Source organism: Chaetodon trifascialis, chromosome 20, assembly GCF_039877785.1.
Source record: "Chaetodon trifascialis isolate fChaTrf1 chromosome 20, fChaTrf1.hap1, whole genome shotgun sequence".
NCBI lineage: Eukaryota > Metazoa > Chordata > Actinopteri > Chaetodontiformes > Chaetodontidae > Chaetodon > Chaetodon trifascialis.
In genome coordinates, this window is record NC_092075.1 from 8,223,955 (window position 1) to 8,236,355 (window position 12,401).

General features: G+C 41.9%; 1 protein-coding gene across 2 annotated transcripts; it reads right to left on the reverse strand.

Annotated features, from left to right (window-relative positions):
• Window positions 1-767: 767 nt before the first annotated feature.
• lhx3 (LIM homeobox 3) lies at window positions 768-12,005 on the reverse strand. Of its 2 annotated transcripts, none has more exons than XM_070989051.1 (6): window positions 11,557-12,005; window positions 5,778-5,949; window positions 5,432-5,634; window positions 3,547-3,698; window positions 2,414-2,585; window positions 768-1,561 (listed from the first exon to the last, which is right to left on the reverse strand). In XM_070989051.1, the coding sequence occupies exons 1-6, from the start codon at window positions 11,624-11,626 to the stop codon at window positions 1,128-1,130; spliced, it is 1,203 nt and encodes a 400-aa protein (XP_070845152.1). In that variant the 5' UTR covers window positions 11,627-12,005; the 3' UTR covers window positions 768-1,127. The 2 variants fall into 2 exon arrangements, with proteins under 2 accessions (XP_070845152.1, XP_070845151.1); XM_070989050.1 differs by lacking the exon at window positions 11,557-12,005 and adding an exon at window positions 8,658-8,754.
• Window positions 12,006-12,401: the final 396 nt, after the last annotated feature.

Here is a 12,401-nt window from a genome sequence, read left to right on the forward strand (position 1 = left end):
ATGCTCAATTTGCAGACACAGGCAGAACTGCGTGCTCACTGGTTTCATTATCAGCGCTGTGATGTGCTGTAGATATGCAGGGTAAATATATAGGATGGTCGGTGCAGGTAAGATATAAGATGAATGTGAAGGATGACACTACCTACTTTGTTAGCTCACATTTCTCAGCTTCAAATTGTACAAAATTCTTAAAATAAATCCGAAACATTGCTGCTTTCACGATGTCTCATGCGATGCACGTGTTTCTAATCCAACCAAAAAAAGATCGAACTCCATCTTGAATTTGGTGACAAATTTATTAAAGTCCTGTCATTTAATCAGGAGTCATCATCATCATCATCATCATCATCATTACCAGAGGGAATAAATAAGACATAAAACATTTTCCACATAAACAAACATATACATCAGACCCCGGGTGCTACAGCAGTTCTTCCTTTGGGGTTGTTTTCGGTAGAACAACACGAACGAGAAACGTCTGAGAACACACAAATGCATAGAAGTAATTGGACCCCTAGGTACCATTTAAGACAACATCTACATTTTTGCCTATATCCCTGTTTAAGAATGTACAAAGTCCTCATATCTGGGTTCTTATGCATGTCCAAGAAGGGGTTTTTGTATAAAAATAAAGTCTCCACAATGATAAACCATTATATATAGTATATATAGACATTTGGCAACAACCAGACATTTAAAGACTCTGAATGCTGAACTGAATTCTGCACCTGAACACAGAGCTGATGAGAATAAAGAGTGGGAAATGATCGATGTCTGAACTTTCTGAGTCTCAGTCAGTGGTTACTACATCGTTGTGAAAAAGCTTATTGTGGTATTTGAAACTGAACATTTTTGACAGATTTCTGGCTTTAAATATGGTTTTGTTAATGGACGACAGCTGTCAGGCCAAGTGCTTTAAATAAAGGGCGTTTTTCTCCTTCCTTCCGCCCAGATCGCAGATATGAAGAGGACCTGTTAACAGATATTGATGAGATCCAAGGACAGTAGTCTAGTCCTTTACACAATCACTGTCCTGCGTGACTAATTTCCAGTTTGTAAAGACACAGAAAAGCAAAAAAAGAAAAAGAAAAAAAAAGAAAAAAGTCAAATTTCTTGCCATTGACCAATCAAAACTGGCCATGGTCCACTTCATCTAACCAGGAAGCAGGACTGGCAGGAAAGTCCGGGTATCCTCCGCTGCTGCCGGTGGAGAGGTCCGAGCTGGGGCCGTTGGCGGCCCCCATGGACACCCTCACAGCAGGGTTGATCCCTGGCCCGCCGCCCTGGGTCATGACAGAAAGGCCGGAGTCAGGGTAGGCCAAGCTGGATATGAGAGGCTGGTGTCTGGGTAGCACCTGAAGTGATCCTGGCGACTGCGGAAGGCCATAGGGGCTGTTGGAGCGGATGTCGTGGAACTGGTCTTGGGACGGGAGGATGCCGTGCTCCACGGGGAAGGAGCTGTGGTTGTTGCCCCCTTGGCGGCCCCCCATGGCTGGAGAGGACTCACTCAGGCTGCTGTAGATGCCGTTAGTGAGTCCAAGCTCTGACATGGGTGGTTCATCTGGGCAACAAGGACAAGAAGGTGATGTTTGTTATTCTGACTGCACGACATGAAACTTCTTGTATGTTTCTCTTGCACCAGATGAGGGCACAAATTTTAAATATGATGCATGAATTTAATGTCCCATTTGCCACTGAGCTAACATGCTTCCTTTGCTAGTTTGGATACCTGGCTAGTCTGTTAGCATTTAGCTCTCTAGCCGCAGTAGTTCACCTGCTGTGCTGTTCTGGTGTAACCAGGACTTTTAATCATTCATTTCTAAATTGGATATCATAACAACAACAAGGTCAAACAATGAACAAACTTAATTATATTAACTCCTCCATATGAATACCCTGCATATGATAAGCAAGTATAGATAATGGATGGATGGAAAATAAGAAATGGTGAAATATTGTAAATTAAAATGTAAAGTTGTTATTATTATTATTTGCATTATTATTTGCATTAGAAGGTAAAATCCATTATTAAAAGCATGGTCTCTGTAATTCCTGCCTCCTGTTAACACATTCATTCTCTATATAATCAGACATTAAGGAGGTTATTTAACCCTGTTAACTAGATAATAATGTGGTCTTCAACATAATATAATATAAATGTAAGCAGATACCAGGTTTTTCATTTTCTATTAATAATATTTTTAGAAAGACAGTGGCAAATGTGAACCTAAATGGAATATAGATGTTATTTGTTCCCTCTTTTGACAGTGGGTAAAACACAGGTATAAATCCATGATGGCTAAATTCCATTTAGCTGCTTCAGTTTCAGGGTCGTGCTGGCTCACTGGGACACTTGAATAGAACCCAGCCATCGTTCACGTCTCCTCCAATCATTTTGTGTGCTTGACTCTACCTGTAAAGGACACCTCTGCGTCGCTGTCCATGCCCTCCTCCTGGATGCTGTCTTTGTCGGATTTGGAGCTTCCTCGCGACCTCTTCATGTTGCGAAAGTACTGCCCCCACCTTTGTCGCCCGGCATCTTTTTTCAGCCTCTTCTCTTTAGCTCGTCTGTTCTGAAACCAAACCTGGAGGGTAAAAAGACCAGATGTCTTATTTGGCTGCAGGTTTGGACACTTGTGCATGAGTATACAATACATATATGTTTTTGCTCATCATGCCTTTCATACACAAGTCATCTGCTCTTTCCTTGATGCACATATTATACTTTCAAGTATTAAAACAAGAATCATGTTCAAGGACTGTCTGGATGTGGCTTTGTGCGTCCAAGTGGGAAACTTGATACACTGACACTGAACAGTAATCCTCGGACCAGCATCCCCTTCACCAGATTTATCACACATTTAATTAACTTCACGACTGCTACAAGTTGTCCTCACCCCAGGGAGCAGACAGGTTAGCGTGCCACTGATTTAATCTATTAAAATTTTTCTATACCCAGTTTTGATCTGATCCATAAATTGTAGCTCGCACTTTAGAAAACACATAAACAATGTGGTTGTAAACTTAAAGTGCCTGTAACCTCACTGCTTGCAAATGTCTGTGAAATCTGATGCAAAATGAATAAAGGCCCCATTTCTTATTAATTTTATCTTATACACAAATTTAATTCATTTCAGTCACGAGCACAAAAAGCAGTTTTACATTCTCCTTAATGATATTCCGCCCTAAGTGAACCCACTTCACCCCTTCCCCTGCACTGAATAATGAGGAGCATTTTAGTGGCTTCCGTCTCTACTTTTGTCCTTGCAAATAAAACAATATATATGACCACCACCTAGCAACCAGCGTGAGGCTCCTCAGCAGCAGACAATATGCGAGGGGCCCTCTTAGCATTGTTAACGAGCTTGCACTTAAAGCATGCTGACTTTCATGTGGACTTCATTTTAGTCCATCTAGCCGTAAATTCCCCCCAACACGCTCACTTATTCGTACAGTAGGCTTGTGCCAGTTTGGCCACAATTGTCCCTTGATAATGCAGTCAGGACACTAATGGAATAGCCCTTAATGGATAATAATCTGCTTTACCTGCACAACGCGCATATCCAGGCCCGTCTCTGATGATAGCTGCTCCCGGACGTGGCGGGCAGGTTTGGGAGAGTTATTGTAGGCGTTCTTCAGCGTTTCCAGCTGTTTAGCAGTGATGGTTGTTCGTGGCCTTTTTGCAGTCGAGTCTGCTTCTGCAAAACGAACGGACAGCACAAAATGTAAGCAAAAAGTTACTCTGCTAATGTGTGGACTTCACACTTGTCCCTATGTAAGGTTTCAGGCCTGAGGTCTCAAGAAAAATGGTAATTTTGCAATTAAATTAACCAGAAATAAGGCAGATTAGCTAATGAACACAGTAAAGATTGACAGTCTAATCCACAATTTGTCCATGTGCAGTGTTTCAATTCATTGCTGTCTCTAACATTATAATGCAAAAGTCATTTCTGATAATAAAAGTATACTATCAAGAGGGATCCTCTGATATAGAGATGCTGGGACAAATTATGTTTTTTGGGTCGGTTGCATGAAAACCTGTGTCAGAAACACATATTCACAGCAACTGATAGCATAAAACAGCTTGTATAATATACAACTTTGTAATTCAACATAAATGGATGAATTCCCCTCCGCCTATAAACCAAAATCTGGCATCCTGTGCATAATTGCAGCGTGTCTGCACATCTGTTGGCCAGCACAGCAAAATACAAAACCATCATCCAAATGGATGCTGCCCAAGTAATTGCGCCCTCTCATTAGTAAAATAAACGTGTGTGTTTTTCGTGAAAACTTGCGTTAACTCGCTGCATAAATCAGCACTTGGTGTTGGGCAGTAAATTCAAACAAACAGATGGGGAGATAAAACTTGCCCATGCCCAGTCTGCCCTATCAGGAACGCAGCCTGCGGGGATCTTCAGTGAAGTGAATGTGGCGTCAGTTAATATGATCAGGGTATCTAATGAAAATGTTTTGGGCATGTGAACAGTGTCGGAGGAAAATCTGCAACACATTTAAGTATATTTAACTTCTAAAAATCAAATGTTTGAAAGCAATGCACACGCTTCAGCTGGTGAATTGTGTATTATAATAATCACAGTCCAGTTGTAAAAGCCCATATTTCCTGTAACTGAGCAACAAATGACAGTTTCTATACTGTAGGTCTGTGAGTTACATGTTTATGGCAACAATATCATTTTAATAAAATGGCTTATTTTAACTTTTTACAGTGTTTGCTAATAACTTATTAAAATATTTGTGTTATGTGAGAAAATTCTTAGAAAATACAAATTATTGTAACAATTATTATAGACACAAACACAAGTTTGGGATAAATCCATCAAATATTAACCATCCCAGAAGCACCAATATTATTGTTCTGGTGCATTTTCAATGCTGTGACTTATTTGTTTTTCTTGTAAATGGAATTTGTCTCTCAAGAAAGTACTTTACACCATGCATTTGTCATTTAACCCAATTCACTGTACTTCATTGAAATGCATTAAGATATTTAAATCATTACTGCTGAGCAGCACATATACTATAATTAACATTAATAGTTTAATGTGAACACTGCACATGACACAGATTCTTTTATTCTTTTAGTATCCCCCCTCCCCCCTCTCTGTTTCTTTGTCTCTCTCTCTTTCTGTGTCTCTAAGGTTACACTCAATCTCCGGCACAATAAAACTTATGGAGAGCTGCTTCCTTCAAGCAGAGCGTTGCCTGCAGTCCTCCACTTTTACGCACTTTGCTATCGATTGGGTAGCGGGCAACGACGCAATTAGCACAGGTGGGTCAACGTTTATGGGCGACCTCATTGTCACGTCAACCCACAGACAACGTTATCGCATAACTTACAGGATAAGGTCTGCAAACGCGACCATTTGTGAAATAGCGCGTCGCGTTGAGACGGTCACTGGAACCTCACCTCTCTGTTTGGCGGTCTCGTAGTCGGCCTTACAGACCAGCCTGCTGTCCTCCATCAGATAGTACTCGTCACCTGTGGCCAGCTGCCTCTTGCACACGATGCAGGCAAAACAGTGCAGGTGATAAACGAAGTCCTGCGCCCTCCTCACCACCTGTGTGGGAGGGATCCCCTGCTGACAGGCCGCACATTTCGTCCCGAATCTCCTTTTGGGAAAATAGACGGTTGACGTTAATTTCCAATAACTTTCTAAACATCATTATAGTCTAAATATAATTTAAATCACCAGAGATATTTAAAAAAGAGATTAACGCAAAAAACGTGCTAAGAATGTATCAAAGCGACTCACTTGAAGAAATCCTCTTTGCAGTAGACGCTCTCGCCCCGGCTGAAGCACTTCTCCGCCAGCTGCGCCTGGCAGTCGCTGCATTTCAGGCACTTGCTGTGCCAGTGGCGATCCAGCACTTTGAGGATGAAGCGGTCCACGATGTGTTGGTTGCAGCCTGCGCACACTGGGATTTCTGCAGGAGACACGATGGAATCACTTCAGTCAATTCGAAATCTGACACACACACACACACACACACACACACACACACACACACACACACACACGCAGAAAGGCAACTGATCCTATTCATGGCGCTTAATATGTGCGCACTGTTTAAAGTAATTATCTGTGGCTTCTTACTGTGCATAACTAATTATGCAAGACTCTCAAGATGGAGACATCACAATTTACAGCTGAAATCAAGATCAGCAGCAAGAACACAACATGCGTAAAGAGATTCTTGTTATTTCCCTCTTTTATTATTTTTGTATTTCGAAAGTTCACGATTCTGGACGATTTATTTCTTTGATTGTAATATTAGAAAAATATTATACCTAAACCATTCTAATAGGAATTAAATAAAATACCCTGTAGGACCTTTTCTACCTTTGCCATCACTACATCATCATCATCATCATCTTCTTCTTCTTCTTCTTCTTCTTCTTCTTCTTCTTCTCCTTTTTTGTTGACAGCCCAGAATTAACTTACTCATGAATGATAATAATATACAATTATTTCCATCTACCCAAATGCAGGCCAAGCAAAACAATGCAAATCCGACCAGTTCTCCTGATTCGACAAATCGACAAAACAAAATGTAAATGAAGCACATACATTATTAGCCTCGCACAGCAGCAGACCAGCGCTAAATGGCACCAGATGAAAATAACTGCATTGCACAGAGTAAACACACAGATAAACAAAGAAACAAAAGGTAAACTAAGGAATAAATGACTTATTGAAGGGAGCACTGCATGGGAACGCGTGTTTTCCATCATTATATTGTATTATTGCCTCCTCTAAGCATGTGTCCGCCCTGTGCTGAGTTTGATGGTTTCTAACAGCGACTGCAATACACTGAGTTTCCTGACATTACTGCCTCTCTAGTGTTTGTGCAGGGACTTTTAATATTTAGCTACAGATTTCTTCAAGCATCTTAAATTCGACCTAAGTTTTTGTGTGATGGAGGAAAAAATGCACAACATGCCTAAAAAAAACTGGATTAGAATAGATGTACATCAGAAGAGAATATAAGGTTTCAGCTCAAAGTCAGACTCCCGGTGGGGCGTTTGTTTTCATACATTTAACTCCTGCAATTAAGTAAAACTTCCCTTGAAACCACTTTAGGCTTAAATTAACTGATGATTAAATAAGTCTTTTTTTTTTTCCAAAACGGATGAATTTGTAAAACCTGGCATACAAATATTAGAAATAAATATCAGAGTAAATTGTAGCAATAAATAGACAACCGAACTGTTTTTCTTTTAATTCATAATATAAATGAGCATTCACACACTTATTCTGCCTATTAATTATACTGAAAAACAGCCCACACAAATCTATGGAGGCAATTCTGAGCATAAATCCAATGCAAAATTATGCTGACCGAAGTTTGCAGGATTCTTAAAAGAAAGAAAAAAGAAAAAACTAATTATGAGAGGCATCTCATATCTCCGAATAGCTCATTAATCAAATAATAGCCGGCTGGTTATTGTTTAGTCACGTGTAATCACCTTTAACCAGCAGCAGCCACATTTACGCACAATTCAGACAAACAGTGTTTAACACCACAAAACCCCATTTGAGGTATTTTAACAATGTTCCCTCAAAGCAACAAGGATGGATTAAGACAAACAGCTTAGTGAGACATTTTGATATTAAAAAAATAAAAATAAAAAAGTGAAGTAAAAATAATGACAACTAGAAAGTCACGGAAGACGTCATCAGGCCTCTTTATTACTAATTAAAAGAGGCTCAACCACTTCATATTCCATCCGTGCAAGGAATCGCATTCCTATTGTTCTGCAGTGGACAATTCATGAAACATTGATGACCCATTTCTTCTGGCATCACCGGCGAAGCCCTGCACAAGTGTGGTGGGAGCCACGTCGAGAACAGGTGTATCCAGGTCATCATTAATTCAACGCGCTCTGTAAAACTAGACAGCTGCGGCCTATAGTCTCACGGTACAAACCAATGAGGTGTCCGAGCAATTTGCTTACCTTGTGGGTACTTGGTGTATTAAAGATATAGATGTTTGCAAATCCAAATCGAAATCTCTTACGTAAATTCACAATAGCTAACTTTGGAGATGCACAAGCACTCATACCCGTTCATAAAATGGAGATAAAATGTGGGAGTGAACAATAAACATGGAACAATTTGACAAAAGTTCACGGAGAAAAGCTCTAAGTATATAGTCTGCGCTTTAAAAGCAGTGATGTGTCCATTCTGAATCTTCATAACAAAGGCTTATCCCTCATTCGAAAATGCGTAAAACCAATTTCCAAGAGTTACGCCTGATTTGCCCTCTAAAACAGTGCACTAAAAGTAAAAAGCATCGAAATTTAAACGACCGCTCAGATAAATCAAAGGTTGAAGCGTGGTGCGTAAAAGTTGCATCTGGAGCAGCAGAAATGGCACACGTCCTCTGTCTCAACAGCTGTAAAAATGATTGGCACGACAGGACAATTTGCCCAAATTAAAACCACTGTAGCATCCATCATGCATGTAACAGATATCATAGCCTACACTTACTGTACATTGTAGAAACATTATCACAGACTGCAATTAGTGCTACAGGCCATTTTAGTCCATATGATCACGTCACACACACAATTCTGCACGATATAAACAACGCAAAACGAATAAATGGCCCATATTCTGACTTGCTTTTACCTTTCTGTAGCTCCTCACTGTGCGACAGCAAAGCAAGGAGCATCTCCGTGCTATTTGGTGCCTCTTTAGGAGAGTTGCGCTCACCCTGTCCATCCATCGCTCATGATTTACGCTCACATTCATGCAAATCTGTCTTGCTCGTGATCTACCCACGTTCGCGCACGAGGCAGGTGTCGTCAAAATTTGTGCAGCGCGAACACAGGAGCGCGAGCGTGCCGCCGAGTTTGCCTTTACGCTTCACTGTGCTGAAGCCTGTGCGGGATTACGCCGCGCCGTTTCCCGGGCGACAGGGAGATAGATTAACATCACCTACCGAGTACCTTTACCCGGAAGAGGAATAAACAGGAGGAGGTGAGAGGAAAAGCCAATAGAGTTTCAGCGCTGGGTGGTAACGTTACTCAGGGACGCGTCACAGTTTTGTGGCCTACTGCTCCCCAAACAACATGAAAAGGAGCCAAGATCATTCATTTTCTTTACATCCTCTTTTAATTTGGTGAAATTAGACAAAGTCGTTGGTGGTTCATTTCTTTAAGTATTCCCACCTTGACACTGAAGTACATGATGACTATTTTATGTTTTTTCTTTTCTCTGCTGACCTGCTCATACATGAAAAGGAAAGAATAAAATGTTCATGCAGTAACAGTTTATTAGGGAGCACACAGGCTGTTTTTATGTCAAATACTCTGCAGTTGATTCTGATAACAGCTTTAATGTTGCTTCACTGAGTTACTGAACTAATCAACAAAGCTTTCGTTAAGACAGAACATTATAACAAGAAGTGTTCCTGATGTCCGCGTGGAAACTGGACTCAACTTGGGAACAGCAACAACAATAACAACTAGATCTGCTGCCTCAAAAAAGCAGAACACCGGACACCATTACGTTTTTGATTTCTTATGTAAATCGACCAAAGTGTCCCCTCGCGAGAATTCGCCATGCCGATCCATTTTTAATTCAGACCGCAGTCCTGCCACGCGCAAAGGAAAAAGACTAGGCCCTGAGGGATCACTGCAGTCTTGTTCAGACTTTTTCCTTGCCGTCATTTATTCAGATCAGTGTTTTTTTAGAAAAAAGAATGTAGCTCTGATCCAGCTATTATTTTCAGAAATATCTAAATAATCGCTCGATTTTCCAAACAGGTGCCACATTTTTTTTCCCCACATGGTAGAAAACAAAAATGTCTCGATTTTCTTTGCTGCTGCTCTTATTAACACTGTTATCATTAATTGACAGTAATATAATTTAAAATGATCTTATATACTTTCTTATGAAGCAGTGTGTACCATGAGCTTTGTATCGGATCTGATTTTAAATAAGTGATTTTAAATTCTCTTAACACACACACACACACACACACACACACACACACACACACACACACACACACACACACACACACACACACACACACACACACACACACACACACACACACACACGCAATCTTCATCTCGTGGGTTGAGTGCTCAAAGACAAGTGTTTATTTAGGGGAGAGATTGGCTGTTCAATAACATGTTGATCGGGCCAACACCCCAATGAATTTTATTGACACTGATCTTTGGCACAAAAGAGCGCCTGGGGAAATCACGGCTAGTGCCACAGCCTCGCGGCCCGCTGATGAATCTAAAATCAATGTCCTATTTGCCTGTATTTTAGAAGTATATGAAAGGCGTTTGGGAGAAAGGTGTGTGGTTCATGGGTGCCCCTCTTACTTTTAAGCTTTGTAATAATTTTTATGTCATATTGATCGCTCACTTTTGAGGGGGTGAGGCCGACAGTAATGTGACAACAAAGCGATGAAATGACAGTCAGAGTGATGGTCAGTCAGGACGATAGAATAACTGTAAGCTTTTAGTTTGAGGTTTAGTTTGAATTTAAAAATATGGCCAAATTAATTAGGCGACCTGATTCAAAATTGTATTTTAATTTCACACGCACACACCTACATAGAATAAAATGAAAATGCAATTTTGTGTTGCGTGACATTGCCTCGTGGACGCATTTCTACAATAACGCGTAGGCTTTCTCAAGGAACTAAAAAATAAAACTAAAACACAATAATAATATAAAACACGCATTCTCCCATCTTTGAATGCCACTAAATAATCCAAAGCCACTAATAATTTAGTTATATTTATGGGGAAGCTTTGAATGCGACCACTGCTGCACGCTCCATCACCGCCTCCACTGGAAACCTGCAGGTGTCCCACCTGTCGGGGCAGGAATGTGACACCTGTTGAACATTTCGTGTCGGTGGGCTGCGGGTGGACAGCGGGAGGAGCAGCAGCGGCTCCTCGCCTGCTGCCAGTCTGTCGCACGGCCCGCAGAGAGGTCCGGTGGTCTGTGCGTATCCGCTCCCTGCACGCCTGCGCTCCAGTTACAACCGCAGGCGGCGGTGTGACATGACAGCACGCGCATAACATCTGTCGGTGTGATTCTCCAACAATGAAGGCTCATTACAGATTCATAACGTCTCCCACACGCAACGCAAAAAGAAGCGCCTCCAAACAGTCAGCATGCATCAATAATGGTGAATAACGGAGGAGTTTGTGCAACTCTTCTTCATCATTTTTAATGCCTGTCTCCTGTTTAAGCGCATCTGAGCTTCATATTATCAAACTTAAAATAATATTTGAAAGCCGGTGGATTTTATAGAGTGGTTGCTTTTCACAGTAAAATAAAAGCACTTCTTAATGGCCCGTTTCACGCTTGTCACCCAGCACAGCAAGAGCCGCCTTCAGTCCTGCTGGGCCGATTTGCACAATTATCCTCTATTTCACGCCCAGTTGTAGCCTAACTCATTAACGGACCCCAGTGACAACTCAGCACTTCCCTCACCTCCCCCAAACCCACATTACGATGCAGCTGCACAGTGAGATGAGTTAAACTCGGCTCTTACCTTGGCCCGAACTGTACCGGGTGAAATTTCCGGTGTTTGGACAACTTGAGCCCGGGTGTTCAAGCAACATTTTGAGAATGCTCCGATGTTCCAACGGAAGAAAGCAGCGCCGACAGACGCACGCCTGTGATACGGAAATTTAAAAAAAAAGAAGTCTAATAAGCTACTGAGACAGGATTCAAAGCCGCACTCTGCTGCACATTTATCCTCTGGAGAGTGAGCTCAGCTCTGTTCGATGGCAGCTCGATGTCTGCAAAACGTTCAAAAGGGCGCCCGTCGACCTTTCTCCTTTCGTCAGCCGCCGAGAACGGAAACTTTGAATATTCATCAAGTTGCTCTTTGATTCCGTGTTGATAAGCTCGAGGTGAGGGCGGGTGACAGTGGAAAAGTGTCTGACCATTAGCGGCGTCAGCTGACCTGACTGTGAGCCTGACTTCACTTCAACTGAAGGAGGCGGCGGTCAGCGCTGCCTCTGTCCAGGGTGCTGAAAGGGGAGTTTCTCTAAACAGGCTGGAGGCGTGTGTGCTGCTCCTATATTCCAAGTGGCGATCTATAAGCGCACACACACGTACGCACGCGCACACTTGTCCTCCCCTCTTTCTCCAAAACTGTGTCGTGGTGCACGTGTCTGTCTTTCATGGCGCACAATGGGGCAATTTGGCATTGCTCCGGACATTGTTGTCATGCGTTTCCATCGCTGCGTCTCTCTTTTGTTTGGCTAAAGACCGCATCGCATTAATGATACGTGTGGACGGAGCGTTGAACCCCCCCCCCCCCCCCCCAAAAAAAAAACTTGGGACGCTGTGTAACATAAATAAAACAGAATTTCTGTCATACACTCAATC

Bases quoted from the DNA above. Each gene is read 5' to 3' on its own strand.
- lhx3 (XM_070989050.1), bottom strand. From the start codon at position 8,754: ATGGATGGACAGGGTGAGCGCAACTCTCCTAAAGAGGCACCAAATAGC. The intron at 5,635-5,777 runs GTGAGTCGCTTT...TTTTCCCAAAAG, and splicing joins TGCAAAGAGGATTTCTTCAA to GAGATTCGGGACGAAATGTG. The intron at 3,699-5,431 runs GTGAGGTTCCAG...TTCGTTTTGCAG, and splicing joins CGAGACCGCCAAACAGAGAG to AAGCAGACTCGACTGCAAAA.